Genomic DNA, 16,817 nt, shown 5'->3' on the forward strand with positions numbered 1-16,817 from the left:
CTGCACCGCTGAATGGCAAATAAGCCCTTTTTTCCACTAATACATGCCAAAAAAGTCTTTAGAACATATAACTGCATTGCTGAATGGCAAATTAGCTTTTATTTTTTCCACTTATACACACCAAAAAAGGCTTTAGAACATATAACTGCACCACTGAACAGCAAATAATACTTTTTGTTTTCCACTAATACACGCCAAAAAAGGCTGTAATTTTCTCACTTCACCACACAATGGCTAATAAGCCCTTTTCTTTCCACTAATACACGCCAAAATAGGCTTTAGAACATATAACTGCACTGTTGAACGGCAAATAATACTTTTTGGTTTTCACTAATACACACCAAAAAAGGCTGTAATTTTATCACTTCACCACACAACGGCTAATAAGTAGTGTTGGTCGAGCACCAAAGTGCTTGGGTGGTCGAGTAGAACACCTTGGGATGCTCGGGTGCTCGGTAGAGCACAATGAAAGTCAATGGGAGTACACGAGCAATAAACCAGGCACCCCCTGCTCTGAAGAGGGGAGGGTGTCTGGTTCATAGTAAAAGGTCAGAAATTACTGGAAACACCACTGAAATGGTTCGGAAACAGCATGGGGAGGATGTCTGGATGCATCTTGGACTCCCAGGTCGCTGCTGGGAACGATGTTGTTTGAATAGTATGCGACTTTTACAGACTGATAATAATATGCACCAAACCGAAGATAAAATTGATTTTAGAGGAAAAATTGTTAGGAAACATTATTTCCTGTATATTTACTTGTATATAAAGTGCAAGTGCTGCCAAAAATTACAAGAAAGAGGCACTCCGATACAACCTGTATATCACATAAAGGAGGGCCTTTTTCACATTTTGGTACAATTGTTAAGGTAGTGGGACTCCTACACTCATTATGGCAATGCCAATAATGTATATAAAGTGCTGCCATAAATTACAAGGAATCGGCACTCCAATACACCCTTTATTGTGGGTGAGGGCCTGCTGCCGAGCTGACCATCTAAAAAATGTTGTGGGTGAGGGCCTGCTGCCTAGCTGACCATCTAAAAAATGTTGTGGGCGAGGGCCTGCTGCCGAGCTCACCATCTAAAAATTTTGTGGGTGAGGGCCTGCTGCCGAGCTGACCATCTAAAAAATGTTGTGGGCGAGGGCCTGCTGCCGAGCTCACCATCTAAAAATTTTGTTGGCGAGGGCCTGCTGCCGAGCTGACCATCTAAAAAATGTTGTAAGTGAGGGCCTGCTGCCGAGATGACCATCTAAAAGATTTTGTGGGTGAGGGCCTGCTGTCGAGCTGACCATCTAAAAAAAATTGTGGGCGAGGGCCTGCTGCCGAACTGACCATTTAAAAAAATTTGTGGGTTAGGGCCTGCTCCCGAGCTGACCATCTAAAAAATTTAGTAGGCAAGGGCCTGCTGCCGAGCTGACCATCTAAAACATTTTGTGTGCGAGGGCCTGCTGTCGAGCTGACCATCTAAATAATTTTGTTGGTGAGAGCCTGCTGCCGAGCTGACCATCTAAACAATTTTGTTGGCGAGGGCCTGCTGCCGAGCTGACCATCTAAATAATTTTGTGGGCGAGGGCCTGCTGCCGAGCTGACCCTCTAAAAATTTAGGGGTGAGGGAAGGCTGCTGAGCTGAACCCTCTAAAACATTATGGTTGAGGGCCTGCTGGTGACCCTCAAAAACATTATGGGTGAGGGCCTGCTGGTTGAGGGCCCGCTGCTGAGCTAACCCTCTAAAACATTAGGAGCGAGGGCAGCCTAATAAGCATGTTGATATGATGGAGGAGGAGGACAACGATAAAAGGGAGATTGAACCATATACCCTTTTTAGTGGTGGAAGGGGTACATGGGAATACAGTGCATTCAATACCCCATAAAAGCCACATTTAGAGTGCCTTTATGTTCAGCCGCTTTCCTCTGGTGGAGTAGAGAAGTCAGGGGCAATCCAGTCATTGTTCATTTTTATAAGAGTCAACTGGTCCAAATTTTCAGTTGACAGGCAGATGCGCTTATCAGTTATTATGCCCCCAGCAACAGTAAATACACGCTCTGACAAAACGCTGATGGCGGGGCAGGCCAGCACCTCCAAGGCGTAGAGCGCAAGTTCGTGCCACGTGTCCAGCTTGGACACCCAATAGTTGTAAAGCACACAGAGATCACTGAGGACGCTGACACGGTCTGCTACGTACTCCTTCACCATCTTCCAAAATGTTTCCTTCCTTGTGACACTAGGCCGCGCATCAGGTTTAGGGTGCTGGCGGGGTGTCATAAAACTGTCCCAGGCCTTGGAAAGTGTTGCCCTGCTTCTGTTGGAACTGCTATGTGTTCCCCTCGTCTCCCCTCCTCGATTGGCCAAGGAACAACGTACTCGTTCCACAAGGACCTTGTGGTATTGCACCATTTTTCTCGTCCTCTCTACCACAGGAATGAGAGATGAGAAGTTTTCTTTGTAGCAGGGGTCGAGAAGGGTGAACAACCAGTAATCGGTGTTGGCCAAGATGCGTAGAACACGAGGGTCACGGGAAAGGCAGCCTAACATAAAGTCAGCGGCTTTGAGGAAAAGCAAAAAGATTCAGTGGCACTCACCATTAGTTGTATTTCGTCTTTATTATTGATTCCACAGCTGAGGTAGAATCTAACAGAACACAGACGGCAGCAGGTGGACAACGTACTTGCAGTGCAAAGGAATTGTGGCGACAAACGGCGCTTCGTCAGGCCAGCATATCAGCGGGAAAAAGATGCCTGCTTACATACCTGTGCGCACAACCCCTTGTCTGACATCACTGGGCGGCGCTCAGATACGGCGCTTATCTGTGAGGTCATACTGGGGTCAAAGGTGTGCTTACCATACAGAGACTGTCTGCATTTACTTAAAACAAAAAAACATACAAAGAAACACAAACAAAAACATTCCTACAAGAACACTCCCATGTCTATTTTCTCATTCAATCCCAAGGGACCCATGGCATCGGTGCGCAGTATCCACCTGCTTTCTCTTCTAAGTAGCTCTCGATGCCTGTTTCCGCCCATGGGTGGGTCCTTGATGATCTCGATACCTGCAAACCTGAGTACTTCACTTCTTCCTCCGTGATCGTGCTTTACATGATGTATGAGGCGCGGACAGTCATTTTCAGAGTTGAGAGAGGCAAGGTGTTCTTTTATTCTCTCATTAAGACTTCTTATAGTTTTTTATGCACAGTATGAGGTAGACTATGAATCTACTTCTACAGGTAATCAGGGTGTCCACCGTATGTTGTAGACCCCCGAATACCAAGGAAAGCAAAGAAAGTGTTACAGACCCGGTTAACAGAAAATCAACTGCAAGTGTACACTAAACGCCTTGATAAAAAATTTATAGTGATCCAAGGAGACATAAAAGAGAAAAAGAGAGACAAATTCCTTAGAGACAAATAGGACTTTGACACAGGGAAGGTCTTTAACTAGAACCAGAAGAAACAAGCAAGGCAACGTACACGTCAGCGCCGGAAAAAAAATGACTATTGGACAACTGATTCCGACTCCAGTGCCTCAGACGATCCACAATCCCAGGGCATGTCCAGTGGCACTGGCCTCAATCGGGGAAAATACCCTTTAGAAGGGAAATCAGAAGGGGCCGACACAAAAGGCAAAACAAATATTAAAAAAGGCTACAAACGGAAACAAGTCTCTTGGAGACAATAATTAATGAGGACACCACCTCATATAACTTGGTTATCAATCTGACCGGCTCCGAGCTACCACCAGGCTGCGAGAAGGTCCTAAACCGAGGCCTTAATTACAGCCTGGTGGAGCAGTTTGAAATTGATTTGTTTAAATCCGTGAGGAAGTTAAACCTTAAAAGGTTGTTTAGTAAGGTACCATGCAGTATACGGGAGAAGGGTGAGGGTGAGAAGCCGGCGGCCATAGGACCATTGGGGTTCAACATGACTGCCGACTTTAACCCTATGGAAATATCCTGCTTGGAATGGATGACTGAATCCACTTTGAGTACTCCACCATGGGGGGTTTCACAGGAAGAGTTTAGAGGGGGCGTGGGATCCACGTTTAATCCCCCCTTGCCCGTCGGCAATAGTATAGACATCTTTCAACGTAAGGTGCTAGAGGGAATCAAAGCCCGGGTTTACCCTTGGGCACATAAAAACATAGATGTTAAAGGGATTCTGTCACCAGGATTAACGCTATAGCGATATTTATATGTGCCCATGAGTCTCCTTGCTGTGTTTAAAATGATCCCACTGTTACTGCTCTGTGTGTGTTAGATTCTTCTAAAAATCGATCTTATTGATATGTAAATTACCTTGGTCAGGAGCCCAAGGGGTTGTCTGTTGGAGCCCAGCCACGCCTATCGATCCGGAGCCCAGCACCGCCTACCACTTAATTTATCCACTCCACTTGCCCTGACGTAATTTCTTCTCAGTGCCGTAGTCTCGCGCAGGCACAGTTGACACTGTAGTCTGCACCCGTGCGGACTACTGGCACCGGCTTCGACGACTCAACTGTGCATGCACCGGCTCCCTTTTCCAGTGCCAGCGTGGTGCGCAGGGAGCCAGCGCATGCGCAGTTGACTCGTCGAAGCTGGTGCATCCCGCAGGATGAAGGCATAAAAGCTGTTATAGAAGTTCTGGGTAACACAGACAAAAGTGAGGCTTTTAGGGATTTCATCAGTGATGCCCTTAGCCTAATTCTTAAGCATAATGCCTTCATGTTTGGGGATGCGTGGTACAGGCAAAAATTTGGTACAGCAATGGGTATGCCAGTCACATGTACTTTCGCAAATCTGTACCTCGCTAGGTTCGAGGACAAATATATCTATTCAGTCACTAACCCTTTTCTCCCGTACATACAAACATACCACAGATTTGTAGACAACATATTTATATTATGGTCAGACACGGAAACTACCTTTAAACAGTTTGCTGAGCATCTCAACCAGACGAATGATATGAACATGGTGTTTACATATAAGTTTGGAGGCCTGCAGCTTGAATTTTTAGAATTTTTAGATATCTGCTAGGGATGGTGAGTTGGTGACTGAGGGATATCGCAAACCCGCAGCCACCAACTCGTTGTTACATTACTCCAGTTACCATCCGCTAAGTGTGAAAAAAGCAGTCCCTTATGGACAATTTGTCAGGTTGAGACGCATCAACAAAAGGGATGAAGATTACAGGGAGCAGGCTCTGGATTTGAGAAATCGCTTATTATCCAGAGGGTACCCTAGTAGTCTATTGAATGATGCAATGATGAGAGTCACTCATCTAGACTTTAACCACTTCAGCCCCCAGTGCTTAAACACCCTGAAAGACCAGGCCACTTTTTACACTTCTGACCTACACTACTTTCACCGTTTATTGCTCGGTCATGCAACTTACCACCCAAATGAATTTTACCTCCTTTTCTTCTCACTAATAGAGCTTTCATTTGGTGGTATTTCATTGCTGCTGACATTTTTACTTTTTTTGTTATTAATCGAAATTTAACGATTTTTTTACAACTTTCAGTTGTAAAATTTTGCAAAAAAAACGAGATCCATATAGAAATTTTGCTCTAAATTTATAGTTCTACATGTCTTTGATAAAAAAAAAATGTTTGGGTAAAAAAAAAAATGGTTTGGGTAAAAGTTATAGCGTTTACAAACTATGGTACAAAAATGTGAATTTCCGCTTTTTGAAGCAGCTCTGACTTTCTGAGCACCTGTCATGTTTCCTGAGGTTCTACAATGGCCAGACAGTACAAACACCCCACAAATGACCCCATTTCGGAAAGTACACACCCTAAGGTATTCGCTGATGGGCATAGTGAGTTCATAGAACTTTTTATTTTTTGTCACAAGTTAGCGGAAAATGCTGATTTTTTATTTATTTTTTCTTACAAAGTCTCATATTCCACTAACTTGTGACAAAAAATAAAAACTTCTATGAACTCACTATGCCCATCACGAAATACCTTGGGGTCTCTTCTTTCCAAAATGGGGTCACTTGTGGGGTAGTTATACTGCCCTGGCATTCTAGGGGCCCAAATGTGTGGTAAGGAGTTTGAAATCAAATTCAGTAAAAAATGACCTATGAAATCCAAAAGGTGCTCTTTGGAATGTGGGCCCCTTTGCCCACCTAGGCTGCAAAAAAGTGTCACACATCTGGTATCCCCGTACTCAGGAGAAGTTGAGGAATGTGTTTTGGGGTGTCTTTTTACATATACCCATGCTGGGTGAGATAAATATCTTGGTCAAATGCCAACTTTGTATAAAAAAATGGGAAAAGTTGTCTTTTGCCAAGATATTTCTCTCACCCAGCATGGGTATATGTAAAATGACACCCCAAAACACATTCCCCACCTTCTCCTGAGTACGGAGATACCAGATGTGTGACACTTTTTTGCAGCCTAGGTGGGCAAAGGGGCCCATATTCCAAAGAGCACCTTTCGGATTTCACTGGTCATTTTTTACAGAATTTGATTTCAAACTCCTTACCACACATTTGGGCCCCTAGAATGCCAGGGCAGTATAACTACCCCACAAGTGACCCCATTTTGGAAAGAAGAGACCCCAAGGTATTCGCTGATGGGCATAGTGAGTTCATGGAAATTTTTATTTTTTGTCACAAGTTAGTGGAATATGAGACTTTGTATGAAAAAAATAAAAAAATAAAAAAATCATCATTTTCCACTAACTTGTGACAAAAAATAAAAAATTCTAGGAACTTGCCATGCCCCTCACGGAATACCTTGGGGTGTCTTCTTTCCAAAATGGGGTCACTTGTGGGGTAGTTATACTGCCCTGGCATTTTCCAGGGGCCCTAATGTCTGATAAGTAGGTAAATGACCTGTGAAATCCGAAAGGTGCTCTTTGGAATGTGGGCCCCTTTGCCCACCTAGGCTGCAAAAAAGTGTCACACATCTGGTATCTCCGTACTCAGGAGAAGGTGGGGAATGTGTTTTGGGGTGTCATTTTACATATACCCATGCTGGGTGAGAGAAATATCTTGGCAAAAGACAACTTTTCCCATTTTTTTTATACAAAGTTGGCATTTGACCAAGATATTTATCTCACCCAGCATGGGTATATGTAAAATGACACCCCAAAACATATTCCCCAACTTCTGCTGAATACGGAGATACCACATGTGTGACACTTTTTTGCAGCCTAGGTGGGCAAAGGTGCCCAAATTCCTTTTAGGAGGGCATTTTTAGACATTTCGATACCAGACTTCTTCTCACGCTTTGGGGCCCCTAAAATGCCAGGGCAGTATAAATACCCCACATGTGACCCCATTTTGGAAAGAAGACACCCAAGGTATTCAATGAGGGGCATGGCGAGTTCATTGAAAAAAAAAATTTTGGCACAAGTTAGCGGAAATAGATTTTTTTGATTTTGTTCTCACAAAGTCTCCCTTTCCGCTAACTTGGGACAAAAATTTCAATCTTTCATGGACTCAATATGCCCCTCAGCGAATACCTTGGGGTGTCTTCTTTCCAAAATGGTGTTATTTGTGGGGTGTTTGTACTGCCCTGGCATTTGAGGGTCTCCGCAATCATTACATGTATGCCCAGCATTAGGAGTTTCTGCTATTCTCCTTATATTGAGCATACGGGTAATGAGATTTTTTTTTTCCGTTCAGCCTCTGGGCTGAAAGAAAAAAATGAACGGCACAGATTTCTTCATTCGCATCGATCAATGGGGATGAAAAAATCTCTGCCAAAAAAAGAAAAAGGAGGGGAAAGGCGTCTGCCAGGACATAGGAGCTCCGCCCAACATCCATACCCACTTCAGCTCGTATGCCCTGGCAAACCAGATTTCTCCATTCACATCAATCGATGTGGATGAATAAATCATTGCCGGGATTTTTTTTTTTATATATACAAAGTGTTTGCCAAAGTATATGAACACCGCCACCTCCTCAGCTCATATGCCTCGGCAAACGTATCTTTTACTGCAGAGGAGAAATCTCGTCTTGCAGCGCCGCATACACCGACTTGCGTGTAATCTGACAGCAGCGCAATGCTTCTGTCCGAATGCACATCAGTGCTGCAGCTAGTCGATCGGTTGGTCCACCTGAAAGGTAAAAAAAACAAAACAAAAAAGAAAAAACCAGGCCGCAAAGCAATAACTTTATTAACTGTTGAACAGAACATAGAAACTTTTTTTAAACTTTTTTAACTGAACATTTAACTTTTTTACTTACCGGTATTTTTTTTTTTGTTTAGTTTTTTTTACCTTTTATAGAACAAACCTCTCCTTCCCCATGGGACAATGTGCAAAGCGCAAATCGCCCAAAGATGTGGCGAAGTACGTTATGCACTTTATCCCAGGTGAAAGGAGAGGTTTGCAGCAGCTGTGAGTGAATGGGCCCTAATAGCCCTGTGTGCCTGTCCTGGTGAGATGTGATCCCTATGCTAGGTGTACCTGTGTGTGGTACTTCCGGAAACACTCTCCATAGCATAGGGCAGGGTGGTCAGCACAGTCAGGACAGAAATAGCGAGTGTCACGCCTTATTCCACTCCTGCTACAGACACGACATCTTTTTCGGGGTGACGGTTGGGTTGAGGTACCAGGAACGACACTGGGGAAATGTCGCTCGTGTAGACGGCTAACTACACTGGTGGATGGGGCCACGGAACCTCCTGGGTAAAGGAGGTTCTCGATGATCTCTTCCTGGAATTTGAGGAAGGATCCTGTTCTCCCAGCCTTACTGTAGAGAACAAAACTATTGTAGAGCGCCAATTGAATTAAATATACAGACACCTTCTTATACCAGCGTCTGGTTCTGCGGGAAACTAAATACGGAGACAACATCTGGTCATTGAAGTCCACCCCTCCCATGAGCGCATTATAGTCGTGGACACAGAGGGGCTTTTCAATGACACGGGTTGCTCGCTCAATTTGGATTGTCGTGTCTGCGTGAATGGAGGAGAGCATGTAAACGTCACGCTTGTCTCTCCATTTCACCGCGAGCAGTTCTTCGTTACACAAGGCAGCCCTCTGCCCCCTTGCAAGACGGGTGGTTACAAGCCGTTGGGGGAAGCCCACGCGACTAGTTCGCGCGGTGCCACAGGCGCAAATCCGTTCTAGAAACAAATGCCTAAAGAGGGCCACACTTGTGTAGAAATTGTCCACATAAAGATGGTACCCCTTGCCGAATAAGGGTGACACCAAGTCCCAGACTGTCTTCCCACTGCTCCCCAGGTAGTCAGGGCAACCGACCGGCTCCAGGGTCTGATCTTTTCCCTCATAGATCCGAAATTTGTGGGTATAGCCTGTGGCCCTTTCACAGAGCTTATACAATTTGACCCCATACCGGGCACGCTTGCTTGGGATGTATTGTTTGAAGCCAAGGCGCCCGGTAAAATGTATTAGGGACTCGTCTACGCAGATGTTTTGCTCAGGGGTATACAAATCTGCAAATTTCAGGTTGAAATGGTCTATGAGGGGCCGAATTTTGTGGAGCCGGTCAAAAGCAGGGTGGCCTTTGGGACGGGAGGTGGTATTGTCGCTAAAATGCAGAAAACGTAGGATGGTCTCAAATCGTGTCCTGGACATAGCAGCAGAGAACATGGGCATGTGATGAATTGGGTGCGTTGACCAATATGACCGCAATTCATGCTTTTTTGTCAGGCCCATGTTGAGGAGAAGGCCCAAAAAAATTTTAAGTTCGGAAACTTGGACTGGTTTCCACCGGAAAGGCTGGGCATAATAGCTTCCCGGGTTAGCGGTTATAAATTGTGTGGCATACTGGTTGGTCTCTGCCACGACTAAGTCCAAGAGCTCCGCAGTCAAGAACAGCTCAAAAAATCCCAGGGCCGAACCGATTTGAGCCGTCTCAACCCGAACTCCAGACTGGGCGGTGAAAGGGGGAACTACTGGTGCGGCTGAAGTTGGTGACTGCCAATCAGGATTTGCCAGCACCTCAGGGACTCTAGGGGCTCTACGGGCCCGTCTTTGCGGTGGCTGCGACGGGGTAACTATTGCACGTGCCACCGTACCAGCTTCAACTGCCCTTCTGGTGCTCGCTACTTCACCATGTTGTACGGCAGTGCTGGTACTAGGTCCAGGAAGGGCTGCGCTGCTGGTGTATGCCTCACCACGTGATCCGGCAGCGACAGCCCCACTCTGCTTCTCTTGAAGCGGATCCTGCGTAACCTGTGGTCTAGCGACATGGGGCCGGGTACGCCTGGTGCTGCCAGGGACCTCCACCTCCTCGTCCGAACTTTGGGTCAGAGAGCCACTGCTTTCCACAGGTTCATATTCTGACCCGCTAGATTCGTCAGATGAGGGTTCCCACTCCTCATCCGACTGGGTCAGAATCCTGTAGGCCTCTTCAGAAGAATACCCCCTGTTTGACATTTTGGACTACTAAATTTAGGGGTATTCCCTGAGACTACCCAAGAAAAAAAGCAAACCTGTCTTACAAAGGGGAGGCTAGCGAAGTACCGGAGGCTGCTGCGGTTGATAAAAAATATCAAAACTGATTTTTTTATCGCCGCAGTGCGTGCAAAATGAATGTGCAGTGATCAAAAAATATATATTTTTTGTCACTGCGGTGGGGCGGGCGTGGGTGAACGCACGTGTGGGCGACCGATCAGGCCTGATCGGGCAAACACTGCGTTTTGGGTGGAGGGCGAGCTAAGGTGACACTAATACTATTATAGATCTGACCGTGATCAGTTTTGATCACTTACAGATACTATAAAAGTACAAATGCTGATTAGCGATACGCTAAACAGCGAATAAAAGTGACTGCGGTGCGGTGGGGTGGGCGCTAACTGACGCTAACTACCTAACCAAGGGGCCTAAACTATCCCTAAAACCTAACAGCCAATACCAGTGAAAAAAAAAAAGTGACAGTTTACACTGATCACTTTTTTTCCTTTCACTAGTGATTGACAGGGGCGATCAAAGGGGTGATCAAAGGGTTAATTGGGGTGCAGGTGGGTGATCTGGGGCTAAGGTGTAGTGTTGGTGTACTCACAGTTCAGTCTGCTCCTGTGCTGGATCCAACCGACGAAAAGGACCAGCACAGGAGCAGACAAGCCATATAACAGATCATATTTACTAATATGATCTGTTATATGACTTTGGATTGGATTTTTTGAAAATCGCCAGCCTGCCAGCCAATGATCGTTGCTGGCAGGCTGGTGACGAAATACTTCTTTTAATTTTGCCGGCCCGCGATGCGCATGCGCGGGCCGGCTTTGAGCGAAATCTCGCGTCTCGCGAGATGACGCGTATATGCGTGACTCTGCGCAGCGCTGCCACCTCCGGAACGCAATCCTGCGTTAGGCGGTCCGGAGGTGGTTAAAAAGTAATTGAAAATAGAACAGGCTGAAAAAAAGATAACAACACAGAAGAATAAAAACCCTTGCGTGTTTTGCTTTAAGTTTAGTCCTCTAGCTGACCAAATCAAGAAAACCATAAAGGATAACTGGGATTTGTTAGAGAATGACGAGAGTCTAAGCGACATCAGAGGGACTTGTCCTATAGTAACATTTAGGATGTACCATACACTAAAGGACAGATTATTTCATAGCCGTGTGCGCACAGGTATGTAAGCAGGCATCTTTTTGCTGCCGATATGCTGGCTTGATGAAGCGATGTACGCGCGAAATGGCCGTAGCCGCAATTACTTTGCACTGCAAGTACGTTGTCCACCTGCTGTGTTCTTTTACATTTTACCTCAGCTGTGGAATCAATAATAGAGAAGAACTACAACTAATGGTGAGTGCCACTGAATCTTTTTGCTTTTCATCAACGCCGCACACTTTTGTTTTCTATAACAGTCCATACAGTGGAGCACCGCCAGGTTGTGAACCTATGCACCCTTGTTGCCAATCGAGTGATCACCAGCACACGCATATGGGAGTACTATAAAGAGGAAATCAGTGTGTAGTGCCACTTAAACTATTCCTCCTGTTACATCTAACATAAAGTCAGCCATGTGTGCCAGAGTCCCAACAGACAAGACTTCGCTGTCCTCATCAGGAGGATGACTCTCAATCTCCTCATTCTCTTCCTCCTCTTCTACCCATCCACGCTGAACAGATGGAATAAAACTTCCATGGCTACTACCCTCTGTAGTGGAGGCAACCGTCTCCTGCTCATCCTCATCATCCAATTCACGCTGAGAAGACAGACTGAGGGTGGTCTGGCTATCACCCTATGTACTTTCTTACCCCATTTCCACCTCTTCCACATGCAAAGCGTCCGCCTTAATTGTGAGCAGCGAGCGTTTGAGTAGACACAGAAGTGGGATAGTTACGCTGATTATAGTGTTATCGCCGCTCACCATCTGTGTTGATTCCTCAAAGTTGAGTAAAACCTCACAGGTTGCGCTAAAAATATATATTGCTGCCAGATACAACTATAGTCCTTAACAGGACTTTTGGGTCTCTAACAAGTTTTAGCAATTTAGCGCAGGTTGCGCTAAAAATATATATTGCTGCCACACACAATAGTCCTTAAAAGGACTTTTGGGTCAATAACAAGTATAAAAACTAAAATATTGCTATTTCAATCCCTACACTATCTCTCCCTTCTGCTCTCCAGCTCTCCCTGTCTAATACTGAGCCAAACACGTGTCATCGGGTGCTATATAGCACCCGTTGACGCGTTCCGGCCAGCCAATCACTGAAATGCCAGCAGCCAACATGGCTACGGCATTACAGTGAATGGCAGTACTTACCTGCACAGTTATTGGCTGCGTAGCAGCCAACAAACGTGTGGGGAGGAGATTCGAGCATCACACTCGAGCACACACGGTATTTGCACGAACACCACGATGTGCCGAGCATCGCGATGCTCGAGCGGAACTAGTGTTCGGCCGAGCATGCTCGCCCAACACTACTAATAAGCCCTTTTTTTCCCCACTAATACACCCCCAAAAAAGGCTTTAGAACATATAACTGCACCGATGAATGGCAAATAATACTTTTTGTTTTCCACTAATACACGCCAAAAAAAGCCTGTAATTTTGTCACTTCACCACACAACGGCTAGTAAGCCCCTATTTTTGCACTAATACACCCCAAAAAAGGCTTTAGAACATATAACTGCACCGTTGAACGGCTAATAAGCCCTTATTTGTTTCCACTAATACACGTCTAAAAGGGCTTTAGAACATATAACTGCACAGCTGAACGGCAAATAAGCCCTTATTTTTTTCCACTTAAATGGCTAATAAGACGTAGAAATATTTCCTAGTAATACACCCTGTTAATGGCTGTATCACACAGCACTTGCACCCCAATAACAAGAAAGGTTTGCTGGAATTACAGAGGTACCATCTATTGCAAACCTGAAAGCAGCAGTATAATGACAAATATATATATATATATATATATATATAGAAAAAGGCAGTATGGAAGGCACTTAATTGGTCTAACACTCAATATCCATGTCCATCCATAATGATAATTTTGTAGCAAGTGTCATATAAGTTGCCATTTTGTATATTGAGATCATAAAAACATAATATAATAAATAAAAACAGTCACTATATCATTACTAAAAAATAGTACTAAGTCACCATTTTACGGGGTGAGTGAGAGTGCCAACTTTTTATAAATTTTTATTCATTACCCTTTGTTTTGGCCTTTTCAGACACCCAATTAGCTAGACCACCCAAGACATCCATATTCTAATATCAGAGAGCTGCTAGCTAGTGTGATTTTATATATATATATATATATATATATATATATATATATATATATTCTACAGCTTTCATAGGCTGTCTCTCTAAAGGGTTAAAGCATTTGGGTTGTGGTGATAGATACCCTTTCAATGAATAGAACTTACTTATCATTCCTTTCTAATTTCACAGGACAGTGAGAAAGAAGAAATGAAAGTGAAACAAACAATGAGTCAGAGAAATGAAACCTAGTGTGAAGCAGTACAGTAAGGGACGGACTTCAGGACCTACAGAATATTACAACACTGCAAAGCACTATAAGAAGCGAAAAAAGTAATTTTAATTCAATTAAAAAGACATGAACAATTCTTAGAGAATCTCAGCTTTGGTTTTTTTCTCATGTGACTCCATTGCTACTAATAAAATCTGGCGACAAGTGGGATTTTAATACAATTCTGGGGGCTGTCTCTGTCTTCATGTTTTATTTTATTTATTTTTTGTCAATTTTCAAGATCACCATTAACATTAGGGCTCATGCACACGAACGTATTTTCTTTTGGCGTCCGTTACGTTTTTTTCCAGAGCGTATGATGAACCATTCATTTCAATGGGTCCGCAAAAAAAACTGAAGTTCCGTTTCCGTATGTCTGTTCCGCAAAAAATCCTATTAAAAAAAATCCTATTGTCCTATCATTGTCCGCATTACAGACAAGGATAGTACTGTTCTATTAGGGGCCAGCTGTTCCATTCTTCAAAAGACAGAATGCACATGGATGTCATCCGTTTTTTTTGCGGACCACAAACTACATATGGTCGTGAGCATGAGCAGGTAAGGTAAGAGTAGAAGAGATAAAACTTACGTTTGGGATTCTTGAGGAGCTGGTGGAGCTGGCTGTACTTTTACATCACCCTGTTCAGGGTCTAGGTTCTGCTGTTCCCCATCTTTGTCGTTTCTTGGAGACTGGTAATTGTTCTGAATTCTGCTCCGATTTCCGGCCCTGCCAGATACAGTTTGTCCATACATACTGTGCTGCTTTCTTATTTGTGTCTGAAAGAGTTATACAAGGAAGTAGTGATTGCAGATCAGTGCTGTAGCTGGCTCTCCACCCATGTACTGCCCTTTTCTCCTCATTCAGCCTCAGGGAGTTTCTACTCTCCAAAGGAGAAAATAAAAGTTAATTTGTAATCTGCTTATTTATATAGCACCAACATAATTCCGTAGCACTTTAAGCACTTTACTATTAAGAGGGTACATGTAAACCCAGGATCAGACATTGTAAAAGTAACAAAACTAATAAAAAGCTCAACTAGAATTGAACACCCTGCTACTAACAGCTTACAATCTATGAAGAAGTAGGTGAGGCACAAAATGTAAAGAGTGTGTTTTGTACATAGTCCATAGATTGGATAATCCACGGCACACCTATTATCCTATATGTGTTAAAATCTTTATTGACGTATTGCGGTCGAAAAACAAATTTTATTCAGCGCTGTAGTTATATGCGGTAAAATCTCCATGATGTCTCCATGATAAATCTGCAGCGTGGGGGCTTCTACACACTTTCAAAATAATCCTTCAGCAGAGCGAATAGATGCCGGATGACCAGGACGCTCCATTTCCTTCCCAGGAGCTGCTGTCGGAAGCAGCGGTTCATTTCTGAGACGTCCGTATAGTGCGGGGGGAATCCGAAGATCCTCTCCTTCTCCATGCTCCGTAATATACGGTAAAATCTTTTGTGACTTATTTCGGTGGAAAAACAAATTTGATTCAGCGTTCAGCGCTGTAATTATATGTGGTTAAATCTTTTGTAACGTATTTTGGTGGAAAAGCAAATCTTATTCAGCGTTCAGCACTGTAGTAATATGTGGTAAAATCTTTATTGAAGTATGTCAGTCGAAAAAGAAAATTAATTCAGTGGTCAGCGCTGCGGTTATATGCAGTAAAATCTTTAGTCACGTATCTTGATAAACTTCGCGACTCTTGCGGGCTCAAAGCTATCTTGACACTTTGTCTTCTCATTGTCTGAAGCTACTAGAGGCCTGTTCATGCCAGGCAGGTTCCCCCAGAAGTATCTTGGTCGATCGACACTCTGTCATTGTGCCATTTTGTGGCTTCCTCATGCTTCTGCCACCTCCACACTCTGTCATTGTGCCACTCTGTGGCCTCCTGATTCTGCTGCCACCTCCAGCCTCTGTAATTGTGTCGCTCTGTGGTCTCCTCCTGATGCTGCTGCTGTCATTGTGCCACTCTGTGGCGTACTCATGCTGCTGCCACCTCCCGACTCTGTTGTTGTGCCACTCTGTGGCCTACTCATGCTGCTGCCACCTCCAGACTCTGGCGTTGTGCCACTCTGTGGCCTACTCATGCTGCTGCCACCTCCAGATTCGGTCATTGTGCCACTCTGTGGCCTACTCATGCTGCTGCCACCTCCAGACTCTGTTGTTGTGCCACTCTGTGGCCTACTCATGCTGCTGCCACCTCCAGACTCTGGTGTTGTGCCACTCTGTGGCCTACTCATGCTGCCGCCACCTCCAGACTCTGTTGTTGTGCCACTCTGTGGCCTACTCATGCTGCTGCCACCTCCAGACTCTGGCGTTGTGCCACTCTGTGGCCTACACATGCTGCTGCCACCTCCAGATTCGGTCATTGTGCCACTCTGTGGCCTACACATGCTGCTGCCAGCTCCAGACTCGGTCATTGTGCCACTCTGTGGCCTACTCATGCTGCTGCCACCTCCAGACTCGGTCATTGTGCCACTCTGTGGCTTCCACATGCTGCTGCCACCTCCAGACTCTGTCATTGCGCCACTCTGTGGCCCCCTCTGATGCTGCTGCTGCCACTTCCAGACTCTGTCATTGTGCCACTCTGTGGCCTACTCATGCTGCTGCCACCTCCAGATTCTGTTGTTGTGCCACTCTGTGGCCTACTCATGCTGCTGCCACCATCAGACTCGATAAATGTAACACTTTGTGGCCTACTCATGCTGCTGCCACCTCCAGACTCTGTCGTTGTGCCACTCTATGGCCTACTCATGCTGCTGCCACCTCCAGACTCTGTCGTTGTGCCACTCTATGGCCTACTCATGCTGCTGCCACCTCCAGACTCTGTCGCTGTGCCACACTGTGGCCTACTCATGCTGCTGCCACGTCCAGACTCGGTCATTTTGCCACTCTGTGGCCTACCCATGCTGCTGCCA

General features: G+C 45.0%; 1 protein-coding gene across 2 annotated transcripts in view; it reads right to left on the reverse strand.

Moving 5' to 3' along the window:
* The window catches only part of EPSTI1 (epithelial stromal interaction 1), a 198,141-nt gene extending 183,376 nt beyond the window's left edge, over positions 1–14,765 (reverse strand). For both annotated transcript variants that reach the window (XM_040425422.1, XM_040425421.1), the window contains exon 1: positions 14,481–14,765. In XM_040425422.1, coding sequence (XP_040281356.1) covers positions 14,481–14,644 — 164 coding nt within the window. In that variant the 5' untranslated portion in view covers positions 14,645–14,765. The remainder of the gene's footprint in view (positions 1–14,480) is intronic.
* Between the last annotated feature and the right edge of the window lie 2,052 nt (positions 14,766–16,817).

The sequence above is a fragment of the Bufo bufo genome, chromosome 3 (genome assembly GCF_905171765.1).
Source record: "Bufo bufo chromosome 3, aBufBuf1.1, whole genome shotgun sequence".
NCBI classification, from domain to species: domain Eukaryota; kingdom Metazoa; phylum Chordata; class Amphibia; order Anura; family Bufonidae; genus Bufo; species Bufo bufo.